Genomic DNA, 12942 nt, shown 5'->3' on the forward strand with positions numbered 1-12942 from the left:
GACAGGCTGACCCTGCGGCGCTGGAGCTGGTGCTGCTGGGACTGGTGCTGGTGCCTGTCGTATCTCCTCAATAGCTGCTAGTATCTGAGTCAGCAAAGCATGAAGATCAGGAGCTGCAGCTGCAGCTGGTGCAGGTGGTGGTTGGGCTGACCCCGGCCTCACCGGCTATGGAAGTACATATGCTGCCTGAGGCTCCTCCTCCCTATCTGGGGCTGGTGCTACGGCCCTGCCTCGACCTCGGGGTCGACGCCTACCCCAAACTAAGGCTCTGCCTGCAAGCCCGGGTACGCCACCCCTGGCCGCGCCACCTCGCGAGCGAGCCATCCTGCGAAAGAGTGAAGCAAGTGAGATTTCCAGAAACCATTAAGACACACGCTGCACGAAAGCGAAACAAAAGAGGAAATTTTCCTAAGGACATCCTGTAGCCTCCCGAAGATAACTTACGGACGTCTCCGCACCGATATGCAGGACTCTACTAGACGTTAGCTCTGTACAAGTGAGACCGATAAACCTGGGGCTCTGATACCAACTTGTCACGACCCGATTTCTCAAGTCATGATGGCACCTACTATAACCCACCAGTAGGTAAACCAACCCGTAACCCGGAACAACACGTAATGGGTCTGAGGGTAGAAACTAAACAAGAGTAGGCAAATAACAATATACACAAGATGCAGAGCGTAGTATGAGTACCAAAACAACAGGTACCCAGTAGGCATCATAGGCCGACTGAACTTGAAAAGTAAAGGCAATATGAAAAGAAGGAATAACATAAACCGAAGTCAAGAACGGAAATCTAAATAACAATGGAATGCACACGAGTGTAGAAAGAACTAACTAAAGTAATCTATAAGCTAACTACACCTAACTGGACCCCCATAAGCCCAGAAAGTACAGTCGTGCGCAAGTTAAATAAAAACCCAAACGGACCCCCATAAGCCCGACGAGTACACAGAATAACTATAACTAAAGAGAATTGCATATGAGAACCCAAGAATGGAGAACACGAACAAGAACCTCAACCCCCAATTTGTAAAATCTGATAGTAAGGAGGCCGGACCTCAAATCGGATGCTCACCAGAAGTACCCAAGTAACCAATCACAAGTATCAAGTATGTGAGGCCGGAACTCTAACCGGATGCTCTATAAAGGTGCCAATGTAGCTGCTGAAAGAGTCCTAATCGATCCACACTTATAAATATCCGTGGAAAGCCATCCATACATAGCCAATCAATGTAAGTCCTTGGAACCGAATCGAAAATCAAATTCAAGTCGCGGAGCAGAATTAGTGTCGCCGACGTAATGCGTGAAGCCGTAACATCGGGAAAAAAATAAGGATAACTATAGTCGGAGAAAGCGTATCGCCTAGCTAAGGCCCAAACTATCAGACTCAAGTCTGCTATACTAGTCTACAAGGATCTAAGCTGGCCGAGCGACGTCGGGGCAAAACTGAGGCCTATCGGATCCGGATCATGTATTTCTAAGGCAAGCCCTAGTCAAACCTAAACTAAGGCCCAACATGATTCAAATAAATAGTAATTAAGCGTGCAAGCACTCCACACAGCGAGGAGGGTCAATTAATAACACAAAGCATGCTCACAATTACCCGATAATTCTCGAAATAGGCCGAAAATATGATTTCTAAACACCTATGCACGATTCAATAACTACCCAACCCAAATCCCAACTAATCAACATGCATTCACATTCTCAAGTTCAATCTAAGAGAGGAAAACCGTAGCCTACCTGCAGGCCAATCACACGCCCTCCAAAATCACTTCTCCGAAGCTTTCCCTTTCTGAACGTCCTCGAAACGCTGCCCCGCTATCAAAAATAGAATCACAACGTTATTACAGTCGTTTAGACACCAAAATCACAACAAACGAAGACGGGTCAATTTTGGAGTCAAAACGGGAATCGTGGGACTCGCGCTGAAAATTCCTGAATTACCCCAAAAGTGGGTCCTAACCAGTTTCCCCCAGCTCATATCCCAAAATGGAACACAATTCGGGGCTCGGGAACAACACACTACCAATATACAACCAAGACCCAAATTTTCCTCAAAAACTAGAAATGAAACAGCAGGTAATTCAGCATATTTACCAGAAACGGGAGGTGTACATTAAACTGTGACAACACCACGATGTTCTCCTCGAAAAACCAATCAAGATAGCCTCAAAAAACACTGGAATCGGACCTAGAATGGCTGAGAAAACAAGTCTCAAAATCTTCCAAAAATCAAGCTCAAAAAAGGGTCGTGGCAGCAGGTATTTTACGAAATTTACCTCAAACGGGGACTCCAAATCACTATCCGAGCTCACCAACACGTTGTACTCGAAAAATCTCACTACTTTGCCTTTTGAATCGCCCAAACCGGTTGAGTGATGAGAGAGTTATGAGGGTTTGAAGTTTGGGAAAGTTGGCTGATATATCTGCAATTATAGCAGATATTTCTGCAATTTTCTAAAAACTAAAAACTTCGACGGGGTGCTCCGATCTCGTTCGGGACCCCGTGCACGCAAACGAGATATGCAATCATACCAAATTCGATATTCCAGACTCAACGGCGCAGTCGAAATTTCCATCAGAGGTCATTTCGATAAAAAGTGGGTCCCACTTCCAAAAGTCATTTTAGGTCAAAACCCACATAAAGGATCGGAAAGATATCGAAAACCTCCAAACACAAAAGAAGGGTCAATCTAGACCAAAATCGACATTCTGGAGCTAACCACGCTGACGAAATTCTCATTCGAGCGCGTTTATTCAGAATGTTGACCAAAGTCAAACTTAAGCTTAAACTTAAAGTTAAAACGCCTAATCGCACCGACTCACACTGAAAACCTCGGGAGTCATGACGACCATGCTACCAGCCTAAAATTACCCTTGTGGAGCTGATGAAATTGTCAAAATTGGATTCCGATGTCATCTTCTTGAACTTTTGATCGAAAATGATCGTTCAAGGTTTATAAGCTCCAAAACACAAAAACTCGCACCAAGACCAAACGAACGACCAGGTGACCGAACTGTCAGTCCTAGCAAGACATAAATGACTTGGGGTCGCTATAGGAACGCTCTAAACGACACACAGAAGACAAGACACAGAAATGACCAAGAGGGTCATTACACTAACCCTTGAATCCGGTCTCGATCAGTGATCTCCTAACTCAGGTCTATCAGTAGCCGTCTGAAGATGCCTTGTACTCAACAAAGAAAGAGCATGTGCAGTATTAGTACACAACCACAGTGAACTGGTAGGATCACGCAGCTACTCTGGTAAGCGAAATACACGCAAGCAATTACAACACAGTAAACACCCATATACAAAATACATAATCCAGTTCTCATTTCAAAAGAAATAAACACCTTCCCAATATGACAAATAGACATTAACATAATAATCACAAGTGATTCTCACATGGAACCCACACCCAAACTGTTAGTGTGTCGGAACGTGACACCCGATCCAATGTATGTGTTGGAACATGACACTTGATCCAATATTTGTGTTGGAACGTGACACCGATCCAATGTATTTGTCAGAACGTGACACCCGATCCAATCAGCACAACCACAATCACAAACACGCCATACCAAATAGTACATATAGTCACATGATCAAGTAACAGTTCATGGCATGTAATGGTTCGAACATAATCATATCATTAGATTTAGTTCGCATTTCCTTATTCACATACATGCATGCATACAATGAAGCAATTAACCGGCATATATCACACAAATAGGTAAATGAAACAATCACCTACTTCAAAACCAAGCTTGAATCCTCCTAAGACATTTGAGCCTTCCCTTTCCAGATTCTTTCCGCTTGTTCTTGGTCTAAAACAATTAATTTAATGCAAGGATCAATAAACAAGGCCTAATTTACCCGGATAATAAACAATCTATAAATCCATGGCCAAACCCAAGATCCTAATGTTCAATAGGGCTTTTCCCACCATTAACTTCAGGCCAAAACCCTCCCCCAATGATAATTACCCAAGATTCTAAGTTCTACGAATGAAATTGCGTATTAAGGGAGTAATAATCTTACCTTTAGCTCTAGAAAGCGTGGAAAACTGTCAAGAGCTGTTCTGGGCCATCCTTGAGCTCTCATGAACGGAGTTTTGCAGAAAATAACATTTTTTAGGTTTTTCTCCGATTTAAGTCGCGACTGTTCCGCCACAGCGACCTCGCCCTAGCAGAACTAACCCCGCCCCGGTGGCTTGCACAGAGATAGAAAGTCAGAATTTGAGTTCCAAACTACCATTTCGCAACACACATTCAACCCTTGACGTTCAAAACCTACTCTATCACGCTAGGATTAATTTTAGAAGTTCTACTCGCCCGAATTCGATTTCGTAAAGCCATACGGGATCCTTAACGTCTTGGCTATCCACTTATGTGATCAAATTCATAATTAAACCCCCCATTCATTACCAGATTTTTCTAGACCTCACTTGACTTAGATTTCGTCCAAATCTAGCCTAGGCTAGATATTTCCAAGTCACTACTCAAAAGTTTTATGGCCCAAATTATTTCTCCATTGACTTTTTCATAACGACGACAACATGTCGTTACAATGTGGCTTTGGACATTGATCGCAAGGGGAAGACTCAAGTCTTGGAGTGACTAGTTGGTTGAATCAAGATAAGTGGTCTCTTAAACCTTGTAATCTAGTAGAATTCATGTATTGCCTTCATTTTGTGTGTGTTAGGAGTGATGGGATTGTGGTGAGGGATTCGTTGTTCCAATTGATAAATATTAATGAATAAAAAAGGGGATTAAAGAAAAGGCTATGTGTTGATCATGATGTTTTGTGCATTGCCATGTTGTGACCTGATCTTGGGCGTATTTATGCGCCTGATAACCAATTTATCCCATATATATATCTAACTTGAGAGCATTTTTTAGTAGTCGGAATTAAGTTTTGAGGGCCTTCTGATGTCGCTTTTTTTAACCAATATGATTAGATGTTTCAAGGTGAAAAACATTGAAGAATGAGCCGAGATAGGGCACCTGGTCAGAGGTCGGAAAATAGAAGACGAAGTTGTGGAGAAAAAGGGCCAAGAAGCTGGAAAATACACCACGAGGGAGCATATCCGCGTCGCGGAGCCAATCTGCGTGTGCAGAAATGGAATTTCACTTAATAGTGGAATGCGTGATGGGAGCGCGTCGCGGAGAGGGTTCATCTGTGTGCAACTATAGGCGAGAGAACAAGTTCGCGTCGCGGACCTGGACACCAAAAATTGGCCACGTGTTTTATTTTAGACTATAAACAGTTTAAGTGTATTGTTTCATGGGATATCCAGTTTGAGAAAAATGGGAGAGTAGCGATTTGGGCGATTTGGCTAACCCTTTCTAGGGCTTTTCTTCTGCTCCTTCATTTTGGTAAACTCTTTCATGATCCATAATTATTACTTGATAATATTTTGTTCTATGAGTAGCTAAAGTCCCCTTTTCTAGGGTTGCAGCTACAATTAATGGTATATTAGTATTTGTTTCTAGCATGAGATGGGCTTTCTTGTGATTTATGCTTACATTCTTGTTTAACTATATTAATGAATGATCAACATTAAGATACACTTGTAGTCTGCTCTTGAACTCGAAAGATGAATAGAGGGATAGACCAAAGAATGTGAGAAGTATGTTCACTCTAGAGTAAAATTATAGTGTTTTGTATATAAGATAGTCTTATACCTATATATCGCGCTTGATTAATATGCAAGAAGATAGCCTAATTCTCCGCCATTGGTTCATGTCTATCCCCGCTCAACGATGTAGTTAGGCTGTCAATGGTGGTAGGCGATTAGAGGTTGGGAGACCATGATCCTAAAATGAACCTTGCAAATCCATAATGATGTTAGTGTGTCGAATGATAGGATAAAGTAATTTCATGCCGGAAATCGGGTTATGCTGCAACCCTAGATTATTTTCCCATATTGTGAAATTCTCTTGTTTAAAACTATTTGATTGTAGTGCTTAATTTGCGACATTGTTCAACTTAGTAATTATAGTCAAGTTTCTAAAATTGTTTGCCGCATAAGTAAATTTATTTTAAACTTAACAAAGTTGTTGTCTGTGATTTGAAGTCCCTTGGATTCGATAATCCGGCTCGAAAGAGTCGTTGTACTACTTGAGTGACCACGTGCACTTGCGTGTGCTTTTGGACGCAACAAGTTTTTGGCGCCGCTGTCGGGGACTTTAAAATCGGTAGATATCTAATTTTTGAGGGTCTAAATTATTTGTATAAGTGTTGACAACTTGATCTTGGCCCTTCATTTCACAGGTTGTGTCAGGTTTGCACACTAGAAAACGACCAGGACTTAGTAGAGCCTTTAGCTAAACCGGAGAGATTTGTTCGTTACCGGAGAAGGCAAAGAAGACTCACTTATCATGTACCTCTTGTGGCTAGTGAACCAGAAACTTCAGAAGAAAGGAAGGATCAAGACCCACCGGTAGTGATGGCAGAAATGAAAGTGAGGGATGTGGCAGTCCCACAAACCACCAATGTTACCTCAAGTAACAGAAACCTGCACCTGGTGGGATGTTTGAATTGAAGCAGAACATGGTGCAACTATTGCACACAAACGGGCAGTTAACTGGTCTATCTCATGAGGAAGCACGAGTGCATATCCAAAATTTCCTCGAGATCAGTGACACATACACTCCAATGGGAGTGAACTCTGATTATGTGAGGCTCACATTATTCCCTTTTTCTCTGCTGAGGGAAGCAAAAAGATGGCTGAACTCTGAGCCCGCAAATTTCATAACAACTTGGGATAATCTTGCCCGAAAGTTTTTGATAAGGTTTTTTCCATTCGGTAAAACAGCCAAGCTGAGAAGCGATATATTAAGCTTCCGACAGAAAGGAGGGGAAAACTTGTACCAAGCTTGGGACAGGTTTAAGTCCCTGTTGCAAAGTTGCCCACATCATCATCAAGCTAACGAAGTGTTGGTCCACACCTTCATTGAAGGGTTGGAACCAAACACAAAAATTTTACTTGATTCTGCTGCAGGTGGACAAACTTTGGAGAAGATATATGTTGAGCTGTTTACATTACTTAATAGAATTTCAGAGGGTAACCCCGAGTGGAATGGTGGAGGAGCTAAACAGATCGTACAGAAGACTGCTGGAGTGTTGGAAATGGATGCAGTGACAACTTTGTTAGCACAGATCGCAACAATGCTGAATATGATGACTACTTGTTTCAGCAACATGTCACTAGGACAACAACAAGCCCAAGTTAATGTGGTACATCAACCACAAACTTGGTGTGAAGTATGTGGAGGTGGAGATCACAAAGCCGAGGTATGTGGAGCAAACCCAGACTCTGTTCATTTTGTAGGTAATGCTCAACGGGGAGGAAATCACCAGAGCTATGGAAATACCTACAACCTAAGCTGGTGGAACCACCCAAACTTTTCATGGGGTGGCAATCACAACCAACATCAAGGACAGAACCAATACAGACCACAGAGTAGTGGACAAAAGTACCATCAGCAAAATCATGGTAATCAACAGGCTGCCAAGCAAAGTGATATGAGTGTGGAAGACATGCTAAAACAAATCATGGCGGATCAAGCTAAATTGGCAGCAGATGTTCGAAACAATCAATTGGCGACTCAGAACTTGGAGAAGCAGTTTGGGCAGTTTGCTAGTGCTCAAAATTCCTGACCACAAGGGGGTTTGCCAGGAAATACCGACCCGAAGTCGAAGCAGGTAAATGTTGTGATCACTCAGAGTGGTCGTCCATTGGAGGAGTTGATGCCAAAGGAAAAAGTAGCTGAAGAAAAAGGAACACATGTAGATGAAGCAAAATCAAGTGAACAAAGGGTGAATGAGGAACCAAAAGTAAAACCACCTCCTCCCTTCCCACAGAAATTCAGGAAACAAAAAGAGGAGAAATGTTTTGGTAAGTTTATTGAATTCCTTAAAGAGGTACATGTTAACTTGCCTTTGATAGATGTGTTGCAGGGCATTCCTAAGTATGCCAAATATTTGAAAGATGTGGTAGCCAACAAGAGCAGATTGACTGAATATGCAACAGTAGCACTCACGGAGGAGTGCAGTTCTAGGATCCAGAACAGCCTCCCAATTAAGTTGAAAGATCTAAGAAATTTCACTGTTCAGATACAGATTGGCAAATGTGTTGAGGCAAGAGGTTTGTGTGATTTGGGTGCAAGTATCAATTTAATGCCTACTTCTATGTTTCTTAAATTGGGACTAGGAAAACCCAAGTCCACAACCATTATGTTACAGTTAGCGGACCGTTCAGTGTCAAGGCCAGATGGTGTTATTGAAGACGTCTTAGTTCAAGTGGGAACTCTGATTTTCCCCATGGACTTTGTCATTCTGGATTTTGAGCCTGACCCAGAGGTCCTATTTATTTTGGGACGCCCATTTCTAGCAATCGGAGGTGCATTAATTGATGTGGCAGCCGGTAGACTCACAATGAGGGCTCATGACAAGGTCGAGGTATTTGATGTATACAAGATAATGAAGTTGCCTGCAATATATGAGGAGCTGTCTGTAATTACAGACATTGATGAAGCTATGGCATCTAAATATGTTGAAGCCCAAGACCTTTTAGAGAAAGTGCTAATTGGGCAAGACATTGAGGGAGATGTTGCAGCCCAGGAATTGGCTAACGTCCTATGTGAATATGCTTCGCAAGTTCGTGGAGCCATTAAATAGAGTCCTGGGACCACCTCCGAAGCCTTCGATTGAGGAAGCACCAAAGTTGGAGTTAAAGGCTCTCCCTTCTCATCTCAAGTATGCATTCTTAGGTGCTAATGAATCTTTATTTGTAATCCTTTCTTCTGCTTTGTCCGAATTGCAGGTTGAGGCATCTATGAAAATATTAAGGAAGAGGAAAAGGGAGATATGATGGCAGATGGCTGACATATATGGCATCAACCCAACTTTATGCATGCACAGGATATTCATAGAGGCGGGGCACAAGTCAATTGTGCAACCGCAGCGCAAGCTAAACCCAATGATGAAAGATGTGGTGCGCAAGGAGGTGATCAAATGGCTGGATGCGGGTATTGTCTATCCAATTTCAGACAATAAGTGGGTCAGCCCAGTTCAGTGTGTGCCTAATGAAATAAATGAGTTGATTCTAACCACAACAGTGACAGGATGGCAAATATGCATGGATTACAGAAAATTGAATGAAACTACCAGAAAGGATCACTACCCAGTCCCTTTTATTGATCAGATGCTGGACAAGAATATTATTGTTTCCTGGATGACTATTCAGGATACAACCAAATAGTGATTGCACCAGAGGACCAAGATAAAACTACATTCACTTGCCCGTATGGGACATATGCCTTCAAGAGAATGTTGTTTTGGTTATGCAATGCTCCAGCCACTTTCCAAAGATGCATGATGGCCATCTTCCATGATATGGTTGAAGATTTGTGGAAATATTCATGGATGACTTCTCAGTATTTGGGGAGTCTTTTGACAGGTGCTTGGAGAATTTAGACAGGGTGTTGGCTAGATGCGAGGAAACTAATCTCGTCCTAAACTGGGAAAAATGTCATTTCCTAGTGAAGGAAGGGATTGTGTTGGGTCATAAGGTGTCAAAGAGAGGGCTGGAAGTTGATTGTGCCAAAGTGGAAGTAATCGAAAAGCTACCTCACCCAAATTCTGTTAAAGGCCGGGGTGCGAAGTTTTTTGGGTCATGCTGGTTTCTACAGGAGATTCATCAAGGATTTCTCTAACATTGCAAGGCCCATGTGCAGTCTCCTAGAGAAGGAAATGAAATTTGTATTTGATGAACAATGCATGCAAGCTTTTGAAGCTTTGAAGAAGAAGCTAATAGAAGCTCAAATCCTAACTTCCCCAAATTGGGAGCTTTCTTTTGAACTAATGTGTGATGCAAGTGATGTGGTTGTGGGAGCCGTGTTGGGGCAAAGGAAAGAGAAGGTGTTTCACTCAATATATTATGCAAGCAAGACACTGGATGTGGCCCAAACCAACTACACAGTGACTGAAAAAGAAATGCTAGCCTTGGTTTAGCTTTTGACAAGTTTAGATCTTATCTGGTAGGTACTAAAGTTGTTGTTTATACTGACCATGCAGCTATCAGGTACTTGTTCAACAAGAAGGATGCAAATCCGCGGTTAATCAGGTGGATTCTATTACTGTAAGAGTTTGACATCGACATCAAGGACCGAAAAGGTTCTGAAAACTAGATTGCAGACCACATGTCAAGATTGGAGAGTTCATCACATGTGGGAGAGCAAGGTCAGATTAGGGAGGAATTCCCTGATGAACAACTATTGGCGCTAGAGGTGAATGAACTACCATGGTATGCTGACATTATTAATTATTTGGTTAGCGGATTGTTTCCACCAGGTGCAACCACCCATCAAAAGAAGAGGCATATTTATGATGCTCGGTTCTACATATGGGATGAGCCTTATCTCTTCAAGCAAGGGCCGGACAAAATGATGAGGAGGTGTGTTCCTTGAGTCCGAAATGAGACAAGTGATGGATGGTTGCCACTCGTCTGCATATGGGGGTCATCATGGAGGTGAGCGCACTGCGCATAAGGTGCTTCAATCAAGTTTTTTCTGGCCTACGTTGTTTAGAGATGCTGCAGGTTATGTGAAAAGTTGTGATCAATGTTAGAGGATGGGGTCTATTTTCAGACGACATAAGATGCCCTTGCACAACATCTTGGAGGTTGAAATATTTGATGTTTGGGGGATCGACTTTATGGGGCCATTCCCTCAATCTAATGGAAATTAGTACATACTCGTGGCTGGACTATGTGTCAAAATGGGTTGAGGCAGTGGCGCTGCCGACCAACGATGCTAAAGTGGTGTCGAAGTTTCTAAAGAAGCACATCTTCACTCGGTTTGGAACTCCTAGAGCAATAATCAATGATGAAGGGACACACTTCATAAATCAATTGGTGAAGAATATCTTAGCTAAATACGGAGTCAGACACAAGGTAGCTACAACATACTACCCTCAAACGAGCGACCAGGTAGAAGTGTCAAACAGGGAAGTGAAGCAGATTCTACAGAAAACAGTGAATGCCCAAAGGAAAGATTGGGCAATGAAGCTTGATGATGCCTTATGGGCATACAGGACCGCTTATAAGACCCCGATAGGGACTTCTCCCTATCACTTGGTGTTTGGTAAAGTGTGTCACCTTCCAATTGAATTAGAACATCAGGCTTATTGGGCAATGAAGAAGTTGAACCTGGACCCAGAACTAGCAGGGAGAAAAGGATGAGTTAGCTACATGAATTGGAGGAATTCAAACTCCATGCTTATGAAAATGCTAAGCTCTATAAGGAGAAGACCAAACGATGGCATGATAAGCATATTGTGCCTCGAATTTTTGAGCCTGGGCAAAAGGTATTATTGTTCAACTCTAGATTGAGGTTGTTTCCAGGTAAGTTGAAATCAAAATGGAGCAGACCATTCGAGGTGGTGTGCATGACTGACCATGGCGCTATAGAGTTATGGAATGAAGGAAGGCAATCCAGCATTACTTCGGACAAGAAGTGATTCGACAAGAAGAAAGTCTAGAGTTGAGCAATGAATGAGGGGAGCTGAGTCGTGCCGCGATGTTAAATCAGGCGCTACTCGGGAGGTAACCCGAGACTTTGTAATTTAGAAGATAGTCCCGTTGTATTTTATTTGAATAGGCTAGTTGGTTTAATTTTAGTTATAGGTTAGTGTAGTAATCTTAAAAGTTGTAACTTGTAAAGAGCAAAAACAAACAATTTTTGGGGCGAGAAAACAGCGAAGTTTGCGACCTTACCGCGTCGCAGACTTGTTTCTGCAAGGGGACAACCCCAAGAAAATTTGGGCGTGTAAACCAGTGGAGTCCGCGACAGGAGCGCGTCACGGACTTGTTCCCTCCATGTGATTGATGCCCCATGCAAAGCTGTGAAAATAACAAGGCATGTCCGCGACAGCTCCACGTCGCGGACCTGGTAAGTTTTCGGGAATTTTCATTTAAAAAGTTGGGTTTTACCCGACTAAAATGGTTGAACCCAACCCCTATTCCCTTTTAATCCCCAAATCCACCCCTTCAACTCTATTTTCTCTCCTAAACTTCTTATTCCCCTTTCTCCTTCAACCCTAACTCTTCCCAAAAACAAATCCGTGTCGCGAAGTTGGAATTCCTCACCAAGTTTTTCAGTTTTTGTGGATCTAAACATGACATGTATGTAGCCTATGCTCTATTGTTTCTTCCTATGGATGATTTACTTAAGTTAGGGCTTATATTCATGTGGGTGGTGGTTAAGTTAGTCTAGTATGCTTAAATTGTTGTTCTTTGTGGTTTTCTGCTTAATTACTACAAGTCTTGAGTGGCAAATAGGTTATGAGGGTAGTGATTGGAGTAGAAGGATGTGTGTTGGTTCAAATTCTTGAGTAGAATCTGAGATGTTTGGGTTTCTATGTTTGGATTGGGGTGCATTAGGAGAATCATATGCTGAAAATACCATTGGGAAGTCTGAGTACCATGGTGTTTGCGAAGTTGTGCTCAAGAATAGGTATGGGGTGGCCCTCCATTATTGAGCCTCAATAACTGATATGAGTTTTGTCTAATTGCATGTTACCATGTCTAGCACACAAAGGTTGGGGAAAACGGTGGTGTTTAGCAGCCGTAAGAGAGTAAGAACGGGCACTACAATTCCCCCGGCACCCGCAGTTCCAAGAGGACAAACTCAGCGCTACGGGGCCAAGACTGTTACATCGGAGGGCAAGAAGTGGTACAAATCACACACGGAAGTCAAGTACTTCTCGGATGTGATACTTGATGATGTCAACCTAGAGAGGGAGTTCCCACACATTAAGCGTTGCCTGCAAGAGCTGCACATGGGTTTCATTTTTCAGGATCCATCCGAGTGTAATGTTAGTGTGGTGCAGGAATTCTACGCAAATTGGAAGCCCGATGCCCGTTC

At 42.7% G+C, this 12942-nt stretch overlaps 2 protein-coding genes across 2 annotated transcripts; both read left to right on the forward strand.

Annotated features, from left to right (window-relative positions):
- Positions 1-6565: 6565 nt before the first annotated feature.
- On the forward strand, positions 6566-7675 carry LOC107058307 (uncharacterized). Its single transcript, XM_015303847.1, has one exon. The coding sequence runs from the start codon at positions 6566-6568 to the stop codon at positions 7673-7675; it is 1110 nt and encodes a 369-aa protein (XP_015159333.1).
- Positions 7676-7765: 90 nt separating this feature from the next.
- On the forward strand, positions 7766-8695 carry LOC107058308 (uncharacterized). The gene has a single exon (XM_015303848.1). The coding sequence runs from the start codon at positions 7766-7768 to the stop codon at positions 8693-8695; it is 930 nt and encodes a 309-aa protein (XP_015159334.1).
- Positions 8696-12942: the final 4247 nt, after the last annotated feature.

This window comes from Solanum tuberosum, unplaced genomic scaffold, assembly GCF_000226075.1.
Source record: "Solanum tuberosum cultivar DM 1-3 516 R44 unplaced genomic scaffold, SolTub_3.0 scf00479, whole genome shotgun sequence".
Taxonomy (NCBI): Eukaryota; Viridiplantae; Streptophyta; class Magnoliopsida; order Solanales; family Solanaceae; genus Solanum; species Solanum tuberosum.

Coding starts and splice junctions, on each gene's coding strand:
- LOC107058307 (XM_015303847.1), top strand. CDS start 6,566: ATGGTGCAACTATTGCACACAAACGGGCAGTTAACTGGTCTATCTCAT.
- LOC107058308 (XM_015303848.1), top strand. CDS start 7,766: ATGCCAAAGGAAAAAGTAGCTGAAGAAAAAGGAACACATGTAGATGAA.